The 18907-nt window shown below is 41.1% G+C and overlaps 1 protein-coding gene across 2 annotated transcripts in view; it reads left to right on the forward strand.

Annotated features, from left to right (window-relative positions):
- The first annotated feature begins 6467 nt into the window (after window positions 1-6467).
- Window positions 6468-18907, forward strand: part of SAMD12 (sterile alpha motif domain containing 12) — a 146534-nt gene continuing 134094 nt past the window's right edge. For both annotated transcript variants that reach the window (XM_080340498.1, XM_080340497.1), the window contains exon 1: window positions 6468-6756. In XM_080340498.1, coding sequence (XP_080196624.1) covers window positions 6505-6756 — 252 coding nt within the window. In that variant the 5' untranslated portion in view covers window positions 6468-6504. The remainder of the gene's footprint in view (window positions 6757-18907) is intronic.

The raw sequence follows: 18907 nt of genomic DNA on the forward strand, positions 1-18907 counted from the left end.
TGATTTTAGCATTAATATCTCTCTGATCAACCCAGTTAAAGCGGGTTGTGAGCAATGTCTAGCAAAAAGTCCTAGGGATGCTGTTTGACTGCCTGGTATTGAAATGCAGCATCTGGAAGTGTATAAGTCTGACTGAATGTGCTGACTGCAGAATTTGATTTTCTTTTGGAAATTTGATTTGCTTTTGACAAGGAGCTGGGCAGAGATGGCAGGAACAGGTCTAGTGAGAGCCGCTGTGCAAAGATCTTGTAGGATCTCCTTTCCTGGAAATACCCGTTAAACCTTCATGACCTCCATGAAGACTTGAGATAACTGAAAAGATATTTCGATCCTTTTTATAAGGTCCTTGCTACATCCAACCTGAGTTCATTAATGTTCCAGCTGTATGGACTAAGTTCTGATTGTCTTTTTCAGCAACGTGGCATTTTATGGTAGGAATAGCACGTGGATTGTATGGTTTTTACCTCATAGCATTGTGCAGCTAAGTCTGTGGTATGAATACATAAAATAGAGCTGACGTGTTTGCCAGTATTTGACACAGGAAAGTTTTCTAAGGATTGTTAGAGGTTGGATGGGTGTCTCCCATGCCTGCTTTTTGTCTCCGAATAGCAAACACTAGCATATGACTGTGATGCACACGGAACAGAGCAGATGAGTAAGAATATGCTATTTTTACTTGATCGCCTTTTTAGAATAGAGCAATTGTTATTGCGTGTAACTCAAGCATTTGCCAAGTATGCTTTAATGTAGACTTAATTGATCTGCTTAAAATTTTAAGCAGCCAGCAGTATTCCCACTGAAACAAGTAGTTATGAAATGTTTGACACGGTAGGCAGCAGAGAGCACAGAGGGAGCGACTGATCATAGATTTGATCTGCGAAGCCTTGAGCCTGCAGATGGAGAGACAAAGACTTTCCATCTGTCCACGTGAAACTTTGGATATATCAAGGCTGTGTTTTGAAGACAGTCCTCAGGCGTTTCTTGAGACAGGATTCACAGGGTAGCCTCTAGTGAAATGCCAGGTCTGTCCCCAGATGCCAGTAGCTTTCGATGGCTCTTGGTGACTCTTGTGTACCATCAGGCGTGCTCAGACAAGCTGTCTCTTGGCTGTCGGCCGCCTGGGAGGTGGCCAGGGGAGCGCAGTGTTCCCGGTGCCCGGCGAGCTCTGCCTTGGAACCGCACCCGGTGCCACAAGGGATCCGCCTGGGCACTCAGCTCGGCTCACACGGCTCCTGCGGGGCAACAAATTCTCTTGCTCTGTCCACGTGGAAAGGACTCGGGTTTGTGTTCTAGCATGTGGAAAAAATACACTGTGTATCGCATTAATTTTGTTCCCTCCCTAGTTTTTTAGGGCAGACATGGCCACTTCTCTATTTTGGGTGCTCCACTTACTATTACTTGCAGGGTTTACGACTCGCTTAAGTTGGCAGACCTCAGCTGTCTTTTCTTTAAAATTCTGGAAAATTGGATATTTTCCATAGATTCCGCTCTGCCATTGAGCTAGGAGTACAAGAGCACTTAAATACCTTTGTTTTAAATAATAGTTTGTTTCATAAATGTGATCTGTGTTATTGTGTCTGCAAGTACCTCTCCCTGTGTGCATGTTGCTGTGCAGTTGGAGCTGTACAGAACATCCACTTTCCCTCCCCAAAAGAAAACAAGTTCCCACCAGAGAAAGCTTTCAATCCAAGTTAAATGACAATTGTTGGGAAGCATGTGGAGAGACACAGCATTAATCAACTGTTAGATGGGGTTTTCAGCAGGAAGAGGAGAATTTAAGTGCTCTGAAACTGGATGAAGAGTTGTGTTATTGAGAAATATGTGTGATATATGAATAATGAGATTGTATTGATGAATATTGGAAGAGGTTCTGTTTCAAAATCTAATGATGCTGCTGATACTTAGTGGCATCAGGCTGCTAGTATTAGCTGATTTGGAGGTAGGGTTTGGTGTCCTGATGGAATTCTAAAGTCTGGGGATGATGAAGTAGATTGGTAGAGTGAAGAGGTGCTGAGACAGTTGGGATATTGTCAAAGCAGCAGTGTGGGAAAGTGGTCTGAAGGCAGAGGGTGGGGTGAGCTGTCGTTAGCTAATACCAGTGTAATGAGCAGTAAGGGCCTGGACAAGTGTTTTGGAAAAAAAAAATATTTTGTAGGTAGAATATTTTCCAGATGAATTCCATTAATTCCTGAAAGAGATTTAGGAAGAGTCTGCTAAGAGTGTCAGAGCAGTCAGGTTGTGATAAAGTTGGTGATTCATTATTCTTTTGTAAGAGCTGCTTAGGCTCAGTTCCACAGGGTGTTAAGCCTGGGTTGTCTCAGCACCCCAGCCCCTTTAGTTTTGCATAGTCAATCATGAGTTTAGAGCTGGTCTTATCTAGTTAAAATTATATAAGGTACTGATTTAAGAAGATAATATGTTGTTATTGACCAGGCCTTGACCTCTCTCCCTGCTTTTAACAAATCTCAAAAGGGTACAATTATGGTTTTTATTGACATTTAAAAGGAGGCAAGAGCTCCACCTCTGCCACAGAGATGGAAAAAATTTTCTGTGTGGTAACAGGAAATAACAGACCCATGCAAGCAAATATTCATTCCTTCTTACCCTCTGCATAGCTGAAAGTTGGAGGCAGCACTAGGGGAAAAACAGCAGAGCTGGCTACCTGGAGATGGCTCATGGCAAAGAGAGCTTAGCTTTGACAAGTGGCCGAGATATTTATCCTCACCTCTGCTTTTTTCCCTCGGGCCCTTCAGTTTGCCATCTCCCCATGCTGAGGCTCTTGTTCTAGGTGAGTCTTCCTGAAGGAACAGATTCAGTCCAGGTGTATGGTAAGCCAAGACTACGATGAGGGTGAAAGAGAGAGATGAACTCTTTCCTTCTCCCTCTACCCCTAGGAAATAAAACCAGTTGTCTCCCCCACTCGCCTAATATCAGCAACTTTGGAAAAGTCTTTCCTGGGGCAGCCTGTGTTTCTTTCAACCAGTGATGTCTTTCCAATAAAAAGGTAATGGGCATCTATGTAATCGCTAACAGCCTCTCCGATTTTTTTCTCTCTCTTGTATCCTGAAGGATCACAATATAAAGCATTGTTGATACAGCACTAACATTCATTACTCGTGAAAGAATGGTGGGCTAAGAGTCAAGCAGCATCTTGCCATGTGATTTGTTTCTTTTTTAAGCTATCCAGGTGAGGCTTATGCTACCATGTCATCAGAAATCTGGATTATTTGCTCCCTGTAATGCATGGTAAATCAGTGCAGTAACCCAGAAGGCTTTCCCTGTCCATCCTCTACCACCTTCCTCCCTAATCTGTATTGTTTGGAGGCCCTGGGAATGGAGGAGCTGCAATCCCGAGGAAGGTTGCTGCTGGTGGTGTTCTTCAGGCAGCACTAAGTCCCACTGTGCTTTGTGAATTCCCTCTAGGGAGCACTGGAAGGGGGTGGACAGCCAAAAACTGCCTGTTTCTGGGTGCTGCTGAGGTATGTTAGTGTTTCGAAGGTGTATGCAGGAGTCTTCCTGGTCAGCTAGGCAAGATCCTTGCAGAAGAAAATTGGAGGGACTTTTATGGACCCCATTCCCTACCAATTGTCATTCATTGCTAATTTCCAGGCCCTGCTGGAGCAGGATGTGTTGGGAGGACTTTTACAGGCTGTTTAGGATATCTCCCATGTTTTGTCAAGGAGGAATTTGGTTACTAACAGAACAATTTCTGTCATCACTGGGCTGTGAAAAAGTCTGTCTTGGTGGACCACATCCATCTTTTCTGTGGTCTGGAGGATAAGCAAATTAGTCATTAGCAATTACTTGTTTCTTTTCAGGTAGGTAAATATGATCTAGAGGAGATAGATGACAGGTGGATATGATGTAGGACAGAGAGAGTTTTTTTGAGATCTTAAAACACACTATTGTAAATGTAAACCACAAATTAATATCTTTTTGAAACCTCCATGGGAGCTTAAAAGGCCCAAAGACTCCCTTCATCATAACAGCTTGGCAGGTTCTGGATACGTCCCCATAACGGCCACACAGCCAGAGGAGGTGAAGCCTGTTAGCTCCACTGCAGAAGTAAAAAGAATTTTGCATTTCCTCTGACACACAAAAAGGACCTGCAAGGGAAAAAAACCAAGCAGCGGCTGTGTTCAGGTTCATTTCCATTGTATTGTAGCCGTGACAAAAGCCAAATCTAGGAAGGGTAAGGTGTGGGGTGTACCTAGAAATAAAGGACTCAAAAGTTAGGAAATACCTCTACTAAAATTATTACGGTTTAAGCATTTATGTTTTGTTTTGACTTAGTGTGACGGGGAACACCAGTAGGAGGAAAGGAGGGACTTGAAGACAGTTACCTATTTTTCCTTCCTTACCAGTGAGAGGTGGTGCCAGAACGATGGGATTTGGTTTTGCATTGCCTTCAGCAACCTACAGAATTGGTTCAAACTCGGGAAGAAGGGGACTTGGAAGAAGAGCTGCAACTGGACTTAGGAAAGAGCTCTGCAGAGTTGGTTTGGAAAATGGGGCTCTGTAGCAGCTCTACAGGTATCAGGAAGAAACTGCAGATGCCTGCCCTAGTAGGGCTACAAAGCCACCCAGACTGCTGCAGACCCATTTTCCTTATGTGTTTTTTTTCCCTGTTCAAATTAAAAAAAGTTTTTGAGAAATTGCTGCCTTGAAAGGGAAACCCAGGAGTTCCTAAAGAACTTCACAGAGGGTTTTCAGTGCTTTTAAAGCAAACCCCCACAACTCCCCATGCAAGGCCTAAGCAAATGGAGGATCCTTTTTGAGAAGAGATTTTTAGCTGGAAATCCTTTTCCCATGATGGTCCCTGGGATAGCCAGTAGCAATCCTGCCTCACTTCCAGAAGCTCTGCATCGTTCACCTCTGCTGTTCCCTTCACCAGTGCTCAGCTCTGGACATCCCATGGTCTAGTGATTCCTCCTGCTCTTCCTCTCAGGCTGTCTCCTAAAGAACTGACTATTCGGAGGGGCATCCCTCCGTCTTTTACATACTGGTAAAAGAAGTCCAGGACTAATCCCCTACAGCTACTCACAGTGAGACTGAAGTTTAGTTGCCTTTGTGTTTTTAGTTTCATGTACTGTTTTTCTGTGGGCCAGTGATGTATTTTTCTATTCTTCTCCATAAAATGGCTGCAATTTGTAATAAAGCATGTTGCAATTCTTTACTGCTTTCCATCACTCAGTGTTGTTAATGAGTTATCCTTCACAATGTTCCTTTGACTTGAAGATGGGAAATGTTTCTTTCCCTAGCTTGCAGATGTAGGTGTTATAGTGCTTGGACAGATCACTTATCTTTTACAAGTATCAGGATGTTTTTGAAAAGGGAGAAAAGGCCAACTTTTGGGCCTTCACTTTAGTTCTGCTCCAAGGAATTTCTGTAATTTAGGCTCAAGATTTTCAAGGAAGACCCTGAGATTTCAGATGAATGGATTTTCAAAGGTTCTGCAGTTGAAGGACCCTTCGCCTTCTGCTGCTTCAGCCTGTTTCATGTGAGGCTTTCAAGGGCTGGTCCGTAGCTGGTAGAAACTGGCAGTCCTCATTCCTTTCCATGCTCCCCACGCTTTGCTACTAAGCCAAGCAAGAGTAAAAGGGCAGCTTTTATTTTGGCTTTACATTGTATTTTGGGTTTCTATTCAGGGCTGTCAAACATCGCACCACAATATCTGAGCGAAGTTCTTTTGCGTACAGGGAGGTTGGGACCATTAATTATGAGTTGCACTAAAAGTAGCGCAGTTACCCAGGAACACAGATGCACAAATAAGATACTCACATGAAGGGGAAGTTGCCTCAGGACCTATGCACTTTCAAATTGCTACATATGCAAAGAAGGCTCTTAAGGCTGCTCTCTATGTGAGTGCTGGAAGTGTGAAATTTCAGACAGAAAATGATTAAACTGCTGCCATAATTCTAAATGTGCATTTCTGTGGTATGGTTTGCATTAGTTTTATTTTTTCCTCTGGCTGCTTGCCTTATTCTGCTGTCATTACTCCACACTTCATTATATGCTCCTAGAGAGCACATCCCTCTTGCTTGTTAGGATGGTGTAGGTGGTAATTTGCAGCGGTATAAAGTGCTGAAGGAGAGATAATCAGCCGGGTAAGTCATTACTTGGTGCAGAGACCAGCTTGCAGTGCACAGCTTACTTATCCCACGTTGTTCAGGAGCTGGAATGTTGTACTAATTTAAAATGTAATAGAAAAACTTTTAACTTGCCTTCCTAGAAAACAAAAAAAGATACAGCTGAACAATGAGTACATGAAGTACATTTCCCTACCCTAGGAAAAGCTGTAAGTTGGGGGTCTTGGATGCTGTAGTGAATCCAGCAGAGCACAGCTCAGCACAGTAGCCTGCAGTAAATAGCCTTTTACAGCACTGCATTGCCTCTCACTTTCTTTCTCAAATATCTCACCCTGAATACATGTCAAGCTGCAGACTGTTTTTTTTGCCGTGATGTGACATAGCTCTGGTTACCACGTGGCGCTTCTCAGCACTTATGACAAATGTAAGTTTGAGTTCTTCTTTCCTAAGCAGTGTTTTCTCTTTCTCGTATTTTTTTTTTTTCCCAGCTATCCATTGCAATCTGAATCCAAATGGTATTGATCACCCTGTCCCCACAGAAGGTATTAATCTGCAACTTGAAGGCGAGGGAGTTGAATCGCCCTCTGTTAAGAACACCAGTAATCCAAAAGAGCCCGAGTCGAAAGAGACACCCAAGAAACAACAAGTGGAGCCAGAAATATCTAAGGTAGGTAGGGCTGGGTTTGTATTTATTTTGGTGAGTCTTAAAGAACCTGGGCTTCTTGGAAGTCCTGGCTACTGCTTAAAAAACACTTTTCGTTCTGTTAAAAACATATAAAGCTGCAAAAGTAACAGTCTGAGGAAGTGGATGTAACAGAAGCAAGGTATTGCCGTGGGGTTTTAGCCCACACACATCTTGGACATTACACTATTTTATTCTAGGTGAAGATAATAAAAATAATGGAATCTCTCTTTTTCAGGCACTGTGGAGGCTTTTTTCCTAAATGACTTGAGTAACAACCAGGATGGGAATAGTTGTGTTTTTCTTGAGTGGGTTTTTTTTTGTTTGCTTGTTTATTTTTCATGGGGTAGATAAAGGAAAAGTTCTGTGGATATATGAATATATGGATTTTTATATAGGTGGCAGAGTTTAATAAACTATTAATTAATTTTAGGGAAAATACCAGGTCAATTCTTCGGTGTCTGGTATGTCAGTGAATAAACATACTTCAGAGATGAATTCCTAAAGACAAATGAAGTGTCTGTTCTCATTTGTAAGCTGCTGTTTCTTGTTTGTGTGCAGTAGACATGATGACCAAGTGCAGATGAATGAATGTGCTCCAGATGCTTTGAGTATTAGATGATAATGTATCATATTAGATATGTTTTTAACTAGAAATAAAAATAAGGTAATGTTAAAAACATAAAATTGGGAGAGATTCTTTAAAAGCCTTATCAGTCTTTTTGACCTTTAAAGGCCTAAACCTGGCATTTAATGAGTGGTTTCTGCAGAGTGGAAAACTGAGTTTTTACTGAATCTGACACATTGGGAATTAATAGAGCAGATAAAAAGTTTCATTTTTAAAGGTCCAAAAAAGGCAATAACAATTAATTCAATGACTGAACAAATTAAGAGTATTTCCTACTGTCATCAGTATAATAAATTTAAGAAATAATATGCATACAGTTGGGATGTATTTCACTTTTTAGAATAAAGTGGCATTAAACATTTTGAGCCTTGTAGCCTTGACAATAGAGGCTTGATATGAATTCTGTGTTCTGATATTGACTAGAATACCTAGTTTTAAATAAGCACAATTTAAACTCATTTCATTCTGTCCTAAATCACTGAACTAGATCCTGTACAGGTTGGCATTGGTCAAAATCACTGCTATCTGCAGTCCAGTTATCAAGCACGTTGCTGATTTCTCTTGAACCCTTGCAGAACATGTTTGTGCTTATTGCTCTGAATCATCCATTTGGTAACAAGACCGTGACATTTTGGATGGGCTTTGAGAAAAGGCTCAGCTAATATACATCTGTCCAGCTTTTTGCAGACAAAGGCAAGCTAACCCTGCCCATGTTTCAAAATCACCAGATGGAAATCTGCCCCGTACTGAAAGCTAAGGAAGTGTGTTGAGCTCAGAGGAGATCTTACAAGCTTGGACATGAAGAAGCTGAATGACACTATGAGGCTTCCGATTGAGAATGGGCTTACGTGTAGCTGACGTGCCACACGGGCAGATTGGGCTTGTCTTTGCTTGCAAGAGACTCATGCTAGTGGAAAATGAGGCTGAAATGTATTGGTGATTTAATGTAATGAAGCCAGTTTCCACTGTCTGAGCTGTACTTGTTGGACTGATGGACTTAAACCCGTTTCCAAGGCTGTCCGTGCTGGAGATGGCCGGGGAGCAGGGAAGCGCAGTGCTCTGAAAGCGCTGAAATCAGCTGCTGCTTTCCTACATCTGATTGCAGGAGCTTTATTTAGAAAGTTGGGCATGCTTCAGATTTAAAACCAAAGAAGCCACCAAACAAAACTAAACATTTTGCTTGATGGAATAAGCTTGGCATAGTAGTATCAAGCCAATGAAGTGGACTGTTTTTCTGAAAGTGTTGCTGCCTTGTTACTAACTTTGCTTTTTATGTGTGGTATTAACTTGGTGATGTTTTTCGTTTGGATTCATATGTTACAGCCTGAGGTGGCCTGTCTTTTCTGGCTTACTCTGCCTTAAATTTAAAAATTGCATTGTTTTGTCCTCAAAAATGTGAATATGGAGTTGGGTTTGTAATTTGTGTGGCTTTAGGAGTTGAATTAAGCTGTCATTATGAAACTTCATCCATGCAATCGTTTCTGTACAGTGGAAAGATGAGCAGGAATAGAGGAGAGAATTGTAAATAAAACATTGTGGGCAGATCCTTTTGTTTTATATTTGCTCATTGCTGAGTTGTTTTCGAAAAGCTTTCTTTGTGATCTTGTGTATTCAAGTAACATCAACACATACCTTATATCCACAGGAGTGAGACCTACATTGCACAAAGCAATACAATGTATCGAATGCAATTTAAGGTGCCTTATAGACCATCTTCTGTGCTTTCAGCTTTCTAATTTGTCTTCATTGACTCCAATTCCAGCACTTTAAACCCCTGTCTGCTTTAAGGTTTTGCTGTCCAAAGAAAATCTCCTTTCTAATGAAACGTGTCCTTTTTCTGTTCTTAGCTATGGACTTGCAGAACAGGAGTAACTCACGGGCTATAGACAGATTTAAAGTTCCTTTTTATGCAGCTAATGTGGTGTAAATAGGGGAATGCAAGTGTTTGTTTCTATATTTGCGATGCAGACAGCAGAAACTGTAGCATGAGCGAAGTATTGCTCATTTAGGAGTTCCTGATGAGGATGGAATCTAATTTGTATAGGCTGACTGTGGTAGAATTTTAACAGAAAATGGAACAACGATCTTAGTCTCCCTCAGCTGGTTCCCTAAGGAACCACCTTGTTATAAATGTGAGCAAGTCCAAAAGAGGCCAAGATTATTAATATCTGACCTGATGTGCAAAAATACTTAGCTTTTTTTGTTTCATATATTTATTTTGAAGTGTATATGTGTAACAAAATACACACTTTCTTGGTCAGTAATCGATTCTTCAGTGTTCATGGTAGATTAAAAAAATCAGGCAGTTGTGTGGACACTTTTACAGAGCAAAAAATATCATTGGAGAAAGCAAGGATGGGTTTTAATATACATTTTAAAGTACATATTTATTCTTTAACATCTTCTACATCTAACCTCCATTGGGTGTGTTTTCTAGAATTCTTATATTTTTTCATTAAAATACTACTTCCGGCTCTTATGTTTGGTCTGTTTAGTTTTATTATCATAGTTATCTGTAGATAAACACAATGAGTCAGGACATGTGGAGTTCTGTTAAGGAAGTTTTACTATACTTTAGAAGCCCTGTACTTCTCTGAGCATCGGCTTTAACAGAAGGCAGCTTCCCTGGCAAGATTCAGAAAATCATTTCTTACAGAAGTTATAACTTTCATCAAGGCATCCCACATGTTGCCCTTGTAAAGCTCTGGTCACTGTGAGCATGAGACCCAGATCTGCTCTGTCACTTAATTCAGGGAGTTTTGATTCCTAAGTAAGGTGTGCATATCTGGTGGTAACACTTTGTCTCCTTATGTGGCAGCAGAAGTAGCAAATAATAAGGGCTTTTTAATGGCAGCCACTACGGTTAGACTTTTTAAATCTTATGTTAGCAATGGCAGGTTTTTATCTGACTTGGAGACAGATTAACAGTCCTTTAAAATGTTCATGAAAACTACAAAAAGAAACTGGTAATTGAAGTGAGATTTCTATTTAATCTTGCCTTCTGTTGTTAAGTTCTATATAGACAACACTAGTCTATACTTTTAGTTATAGTGTAGTTCATGAATTATTTTGGTTGCTCTTGCTTTCTTAAAAAAATCCAACACCTTTGCTTTTTTAAAATATTATATCAAACCCTGAAGGGCTGACTGAACTCAGTGACAAGAGGATGAGAATTTATCTTGGCTTACTGGGCTCAGTTCAGGAATGATGGTGGAAGCAGCTCCCAGGGAGTTCTGCTCTGCTTGGGAAGTATTTGCGGTGTGTGTCAAGTGTGTGATGAAATGTCCAAGCACAAAAGAGAAGGCTTCCGAGTCATAGGGGTGTTATAAAATCTGTCTTAGAAATAGAAAAGTGTTTTGTCAGGTTTGTGTTTGGGTTTTTTTTTTTTTTTGTTTAATAAAAATGTCCTGGTACTATTCTCTAACAAGACAATAGAAAAGGTACTTTTCTAGAAGAATTCACCAGGTTTTTAAATCAGTAGCTTCAGCTTCACAGTTTTTATCCTTTTTGGTCAAGCTTATAAAAATAGAGGGGATGAGAAACAGTATTTTTCCAAGCAGTGGTCCTGGTGACGGGTATGGTGGAAGATACGCTTTCATCAGCATAGCAGCTTAGGATGCTCAGACCATTTTATTTGCCTCCCCACCTCCCTGCTTTTTTTTATTGCCTTTTTTTTTGTCCAGTTGTTTGAGAAACACTGAACCCGGGCAATGAGGTTTTACCTTTTTGCTTTCTCTTCCAATTGCCCCCCTCTGGTGAAAGCTCTGGTGGCCACAGGAGGTATGAATAAGAACGCAAACTGGACTGGCTGAAGTTAACACACATTTTGCCTGTTGAAGGGAAGGTTCGGGATAACCCTGTCTGGGCTGTTCTGCTCCTGCTGCTTCTGTGTTCAGACTGTGCAGCTGGTGGGAGGGAGATTGAACTGCAGATACCTACATGTATCGCAGTGGAGGTGCAGACCCTGGATGGTGAATTGTTCCTTTAATGAACAGAAAGTTTGCTTTTCTTAATGGATTTTTGTGGAGAAGTAGTTAACAGATTCCCAGTGTCCACATCAGATCACCACAGTGAAAGCCAATAGATATGGTGTGTGGGTTTTTTTAAATTATTTTTTTAAAAATTCTCCCTACGCTTTGACTGTAATGATGACAAAACACCACTTATTGCATCAGGTCTTCTTTATGACTGGCAAAAATAGGTACAGAATCTAAGTGTACAGTTTGTCTGAAGTGGAATTAAAAATATTTGGTAAATGCTAATATCAGATAGTTGAAATAATTACACTTCAGGTCAATGTGCCTTTCTAATGTCTCATTCTATGATTATTAGTGATACACAATAATTAGTGGGCTCACTTGTAAACTGAGGGCTGAAATGTTTGATGTGTATGTACCTCTCCCTCTCTCAGCCTGTGATTCGTGATTGTGACATCTGGCTGAAGTTTAAAGTTTCAGAACCGTGCAGTGAACGAAGCTTTTATCCTGAGAGGTGACACAGGGCTGCTGGGTGACCCTGGTACGTTTCAGGCAGCTGAGGCTGATGTTTTATCGCTCTGGGGTTTTACTGGTGTGAATGAAGTGCTGGAGTAACCCTACCTGTAGTGCAGAATATAGCTGCTTGGTTCAGAATTTACATTGTCATGAGCCAGGAAAACAAGAAAGGTCTCTCTCTGTTGGGTCCTGTGAGCCACTTCATCATAGGAGGACAAATGCCTGATTCAGAATCCAAGTGTATTCTTGCTGCAGCATGTTTTTCCCCATTGCTATGTCATCCATTCTTGTTATAAATAGTGTAAAATGAAGGCTCGTATTTTTGCAGCAAGGCTTATACATTCAGCATAAAAGATGTGGCTCCTCCTGTTCATCCTGTTCGCCCTGACTGTGTGCCTGGGGATTCTGAAATTATCACCTGCCCTCACAGCAGCCACGTGTGAGTGGGAGATCTTGCCTGAATCAGTTTGTTGTGCTCTGCCCAGGACAGTGAGGGGAAAAGAAGGGCAAAGTACCATTATTCATTCCTTCTCCCTCAGCCCCCATCACAAGGTGGGATTGTTTTCCTGTTGCTTCTGTTCTTTCTCTCCATAGGAAGTCCAAATAATTAACTCAGACTAATACTTAGCTCTTCAGAGGAGTATAAGCAGAACAGATGAAGCTTACTTACAAAGATCACTATTGATTGACCTTCCAAACTATTTAAATGGATCCTTTATGAAATTCATCTGCACAAGCTCTATCCATGACTTCAGACCATCAGGTGACAACATGAAGTGAAATTCTGTTTGTAAGGCTTTTTACAGTTGGACTTTCACCAAAAAAACCCACAACGATTAAAACATTTTCAGCGGTTGCGCACAGGCGGTGTGTATGTGTGTGTGTGAAGGACGGCGAGGTGTTTGGGTGCAGGCTGTGACCCCGCGATGCGCTCGGGGCGGCTCAAACCCCCAGCCCAGGGCTGGTCTGTGCCGCAGGGAGCGAGCGCAGCCCTCGCATGGGGCAGGCGGGAGCAGATGGTGCCGAAGAGGCAGCTGGGGGAGCATACGGAGGGAAATGTAGTCTGAGCTGGCTCCTGTTGTCCTGTGAAAGCTATCAATGTGAAATTTGTGTTCTTTCTCATTACGCCAGTGTAAAAAGGAGCAGTGATTGCGGTATGTATTAGCAAACATAAGCAGTAAAAAGCCATGGTAGTACTCTAGAAATAAGTGGGATGTCTGATACTATAGACACAGACAAGTTATTTAAAAGAACTTCTCTTCGGGGAAAAAGAAATATAGATAAAAAGATAGAACTGTTTTTAGAGGAAAAAGCAATTCCATGCAGCGTGTGGATGCATAATGTACTGAGAGAGCCAGTTCTGCCGCTTGCCTCGTTGTGAAGCTGCTCCACAAAGCCATCCAAACCCTCTGCTTTCACTTTGAAGCTACTTTAAGGGCTTCATAGAGGCTGCTTCAAAAATAAAGCAGTATTTTAATGACACAGCTGCATTGATGGGGAAGGAAAAGTACAGAATTGCCCGGTAAAGAATAATAGCGCTGTGATTAGAGGGATTACAAAATGTATTATGGAACCAATTTAGCATTTAAAATGGGAAAGCAGTTTAATGTTCCACTGCTGGCACTACGGGTTCTGCAAATAGTGCATCTCATCTGAGTTATAACAATAATTTCATTAATCTGCCACGTGTTTGTTGGACACTTCTGACAAAACTGATTAGCAGTTGCTGTAGGCTTACTTATAGGGAGAAACGTGGAACCTTTTTCATTTTGAAAAATAATTGCTGAGCAATGGGAGTGAAATGTGTCACGATCACACAAGGGGTGTGGGACTGTAGTAGCCCTGATAATATCTGAAGGGCATTTCTCATGTTATCAACCTGTTGAGCTTTCCCCCGGTGCAGAGATGCGTTAGGGAGGGAAGGGATTTCATGAGGAGAGTTTGGGAAGGGGTGGCCTGGGGCAGAGTGGTGCCTTCCCCTTAGGTTCTGTGGGTGGAATTGAGCTTGCTGATGAGTGCGACTTAAATGAAGCATCTGCATGTGAGCTGGGTGTCTAAACTGTTGCTACGTTTGGTGGAGATCCAGTCGGCTTGCTTGGAAGAGCGCGGATCTGAAGCGAGCACTGCTCAGCTGAGTCTGTCTATGCTTTGAGGACTGCGTTGGTACTTGAGGTTAGGTGTTTGGATCTCCAACTCAGTTCTGTCCTCTGCCTTACTAACTGGCCTCTGCGTTTGATGTTGAAATGGCTGTTAATGTCTGATGGAGGTGAAACCTTGTGTTAAGAGACCATATTTCAGAAGCTGCATTTATCTCAAAAATCATACTTTAAACACTTGAGATAGACAAGTCCCATCTATTAATATATGGCTATGTTCAAGATGATCATCTGGCAAGCAAATACTGCTTAGTCTGAAAAAAACCCTCTATTCTTTGGATTGAAAATGATTGGAATGTGTGTGTTTCATTTTTCTCATTGCTCTTAATTCGTCTTGGACTTCAGAAGCCTGTTGCTCTTGACTAGAAGTCAAGTTCTTGCACTGTGGCTTAGTTTTTTCAGCTACAGAAGAATGATGATAATTAGGACTAGTTAAAACTAGGAAGTATTTGGCGGATGAGGACTAGAGTGTGCATGGTGTTTGCCTCTGAGGGCTATCTCTTGTCCCATTTGGGGTCTCTGAAATCAAGGAGGCTTTTCTGTGTGCTTTCATTTCACACTTTGCAAATACTACCTTTTTTTAGCTATTTCCGAATGTGGACTTCAGTCAGAAGTGTTTGTGTTTCATCTCTATTCCACAGTCAGCTGCAGATTACTGTGTAGCTGATGTGCCACTGCAGGGAGCAGGGAAACATCTCCCAAATGTTAAAGCAGACGTTTTCTATGATGCTGTGTATTATCAGAGGGGAAAGCAGAAAGCAAGAAGAATGTTGTGTTCAATCAGAGACAATTCTTCCCTTTCCCTCTTTAAGTTTTTTGACCAACTGATTTGTAAGTAGCGTGGGGTTTCCTTGACTGTGATGCCATTAAGTGGAATTTTGATATAGTGATTCAACCTGGGGATCCCTTTGAGTGCCCGTGTCCCACTTCTGGTACTTCTGTGCTTCTAGTTATGTTGATATATTGTTGTTAATCACTCTGTGCATTTGCAGGATTAGTTCAAAACTAAGAATGATATCCAAATATGACACTCTTAAACTAAAAGCAGTGTAAGTTTGCAATGGGAGAGCAGAGGGAGGAAGCAGTACAGCAGTATGTTTCTTTGAATTTGAGGTGTCAATATTCATGTTCAGCTGAGGCCTTCAGCACATGGAAAAGACAAATCCTACTGATGGTAGTGGCATCAAACATCACAAGTAATTTCTCTTTAAGAGATTAGGGAATGTGGATCAAATTCCTTCAACAAATCTATAGTTTAAAAAAGAGGAGAGAGATAACCTCTTGTTTTTGGGCTATTTGCTTATTTTAGCTTTTGAACTGTCATGCAAACTTGTGTTTTCCTATTCTCTAAGTATACCAGCTGTCCTTTGTGGTCTGCCAGCCCTGTGAGACCCTACAGATGGACACATTGCCATCTTCTGCCCACCAATTCGGTCTTGTCTTCACCTGCCAAACTGATCTCACTATCCCCAGACCCTGTATCTTTTTATGTACCCCATAAAGGAGAGAAAAGAATTCACTAGAGTCAACATTAGACTGATATAGTATTCATTTTGCTTTGCAAACTGTTGCCTGACATGGGAGATGCTGATCCTGGTCCAGGTGGTGCAGTGCTGCTGAAGCCTGCCCATGCCTCATTCAGATGGAACAACCAGCAGAGTCTGCTTAGGGCTTCCCACCAGTCTGACTGTGAGTGCACGGTTGGAGAAGCTCAACGTGTGTTTCGGGAGGCAGCTGTGTCCCTCTTCTGTCCCACAGCAGCTCACAGCTGTGACTCTGCTCCTTGCACCCTCAAAAAGTGCAGCAGTAGAAGCAGCTGGCACAGCAGCCTGGGCTGTTGGGCAGAAGGAGCAAAGCCAGTGTTTTGGCTTATAGGAAGCTGTTAAATTGGCCATTTCTTCAGCATAAACATCGCATTTCCTGCATACCTGGAGGTCACCACACAGCTGGTCTGGAGCATCTGTTCTTCCATCTCCCTGACCTCCTAGATCCTCACCCAGATTGTAGTTATTACTGGTAGGGGCTGTTTGTAGAAGAGGTACTTGGTAGAATGAATATTTCTAATTTTACCCTTGTCTAGGAAGGAATATTGTGATGATGCGTCAAGCTGCACTTCTAGGGTTAAATGTGTCCTTGACATGCATATCTAAAAATAGAAAAACTTCAGCTCTCGACAAGGTAGAGCTACAGCATATCTCGAGGCCTTTTTTTTGTCCTTAACGTAGAGGATCTCATAAGTGGATATTATGTTCTGCCTATTTTCTTTTCTTCTCTAATGTTTGTAAGTGCATCCATCAACTACTGATGACTTTGCTGACCTAGACGCCATCTACTTTTCTTGCCTTTTTTCCTTGCTTTAAACAAAAGCATGACAATATAGTCTGTATCTAATGGTTTTAGAACTGCTATTAATTCATCTTTCATTCAAGGCTGATTGCTTTCAATCTTAGCAGTACACTTTAGATTGTGAAGGATCTTGTAAATGTATTTTCATTATGAAAAGGTAGATGCGACTGAACTTCAGCATACCTATGCCAATAATACAGTCTTTTATCTAAATAAGGCTTCTGTATAGATTTGAAGATGTATTTTTAAATAATCAATATCCTTGCCGCTTGAACAGAAAAGCTTTTTCTGGAGATAAAGACTATCACAATCGTATGTTCTACTTCAGATATAAGACTGTCTCAAACTTACTTTTTTTAGTGACTCAGAATTTATGCCTTTTTTTCAGGTTGGTCCTAAAGAACAAATATCTTTATTGTCAACATTTCAGCATTAGATGGTGATTTGTGAAGTTGATGAGGAAAACTGAACATGTTATTCCATGTACTAAGCTTTCCTGAAACCTTTATTGTTGACTGCAGAAGAAGAATCTGAAGTGCTTGTTAATGTTCATGCTTATTAAACTGTCACTACTGTTTTATTTTTTCTGTAGGGAAGGCTACTTAATGGCTTGCAAACTATAGTTAATTGTCTATAGTAACTACCAGCAGATTATTTCAGAAAAGTTTTTTTGCCTGAATAATTATCAGGTTTGTTTTCCATAGCTGTTGTTTCATGTTCCCTTACTCGCTGTTGAAACAATTTAGTATTGGAAGGGTTTTGTTTTTAAAAGTATTTTTGAAGGGGACAAAAAAATAAAGAATGGTGCCAAATGAAGATCTGGTAGGTGTTCAGCATGTTGATTAAACACCCAAATTCAGATGAAATTTGATTAGTTGTACATGTCCATTAGTACATATTGCCCCTTCTGCCTTTTGCTGGGAGGAAAACAGTATAAGATATTACCTTTTTTTTTTTCCTGTTGACTTTTGCTCCCCCTCTAGTTTCCAGGTTCCAAAGGACACAAAATGCTGATAAAAGCCAAAACTAAAAATAATTGGAAAGGAGGTTTTCTTAGCCTTCGATTCCAAAAAGAAAACTGTATAATGTAGTCAGGTTATGTGAACAGTCCTGACATTTAGGGGGGTAAAAAACCACCAGAGTGCATCCTGTTGTTGTGCTCTAAAATATTTTATGCAAATTGCAAGTGATTCTAAAAACACAAACTGAACAGATGAAACTGAACTCGAAAATTAAATTAGCTCCTGGCACAATGATGGCAAGTAAAACCAGCTTATTGTTGATGAAATTCTTACTTTACAGTGTTCATCATCTGCTTCCTTCCATACCCCTGTGTCATGGTCAGGGTTTTGGTCTGGGTTTGGGGGTTGTTTCCTCCCACCCCGTTGTTGTGTTGTTTGGTTTTTTTGACAAACCTGGTTCTCTTCAGGGTGTTACAAAGGTTTCTGCTGGGGTGGGGAGGGTCAGGATGGAGTGGCAGTGTGTCCTGGCTGAACGGAGCTGATGATGGAGCACCCCACTTAGTGGTGTATCTCCTGCAGCAAGTCTCAGTCCCCAGCCCCTGCTTTCTCTCATTTTATTGAGTTGACCGCTCAGTTCTTTGACTTCAGTGAGTTAGTGATCAATTTATCATCCAGCTGAATTATCTAACTCTGGCTTTTATTAGTGATAGAGTACTCCCTACTAGCTGGTCATGAGCAACCAGTGAGAACTGTCCCCTTTGGCAGCATTTCCTTGTTAATTTGGATTATTTTAATCACTTGGCCATTCTGGCTGTATTTGTCGCTTTGCTGCGGTTGCTGCTGAGAGAAAAGTCTGTGGAAGTGCAGTCTATATGGAGCTATCAGGAGACTGGATCAGATTAGGAGGAGGAACAGGAGATACCAATCTGAAAGAGTAGTAACCTTAAGAACCAAATGTGTTTTGATTTTTCACCACTTCACCAGCTTTACCAAATGCTTCGCTTTGTCCTAATGTGTAAGATATGAGAATTGGGCGATCTTACAGTGAAACAGGAGACTTGGTTGCGGTTTGTTTTTATTTGTTTTGTTGTGGTTGTTGTTTGTTTGTTTGTTTGTTTGTTTTTCTTCAGGAGAAAGGTAGAATCCAGTGCAATAATTACAGGAACAATAGAATGGGGAGCAGTGAAATTATCCATTTCTTAGCATGGGATATACGACTGAGCAAAAAGGATCAAAAGAAAAAGCTGAGGAAGGTATAGGCTGCAGGTATAGTAGGTGGAGATCAGGCAAAGTAGAAGAATATGTGCAGCAAAAGGGAATTTGACTGCGGAAGGTGAAATAAAGTGCAAAGGAAGAATAATTTATAGGATGAGTCTGAATACCCCACTGTATTTATAAGTCTTAGAACTGAGGAAGAGAGGTAAAATCAGAAAATTGTCGCTGCTGCATGCAAATACACTAGAAGAATAAAAATCTGTGCTGACACAAGCAAGTGGGACTATAAAACAAAGTAGAACTTGAAACTTTCCTATGTATTAGAAAGTTTCTCTT

This window comes from Nesoenas mayeri (genome assembly GCF_963082525.1).
Source record: "Nesoenas mayeri genome assembly, chromosome: 2".
Classification (NCBI taxonomy): domain Eukaryota; kingdom Metazoa; phylum Chordata; class Aves; order Columbiformes; family Columbidae; genus Nesoenas; species Nesoenas mayeri.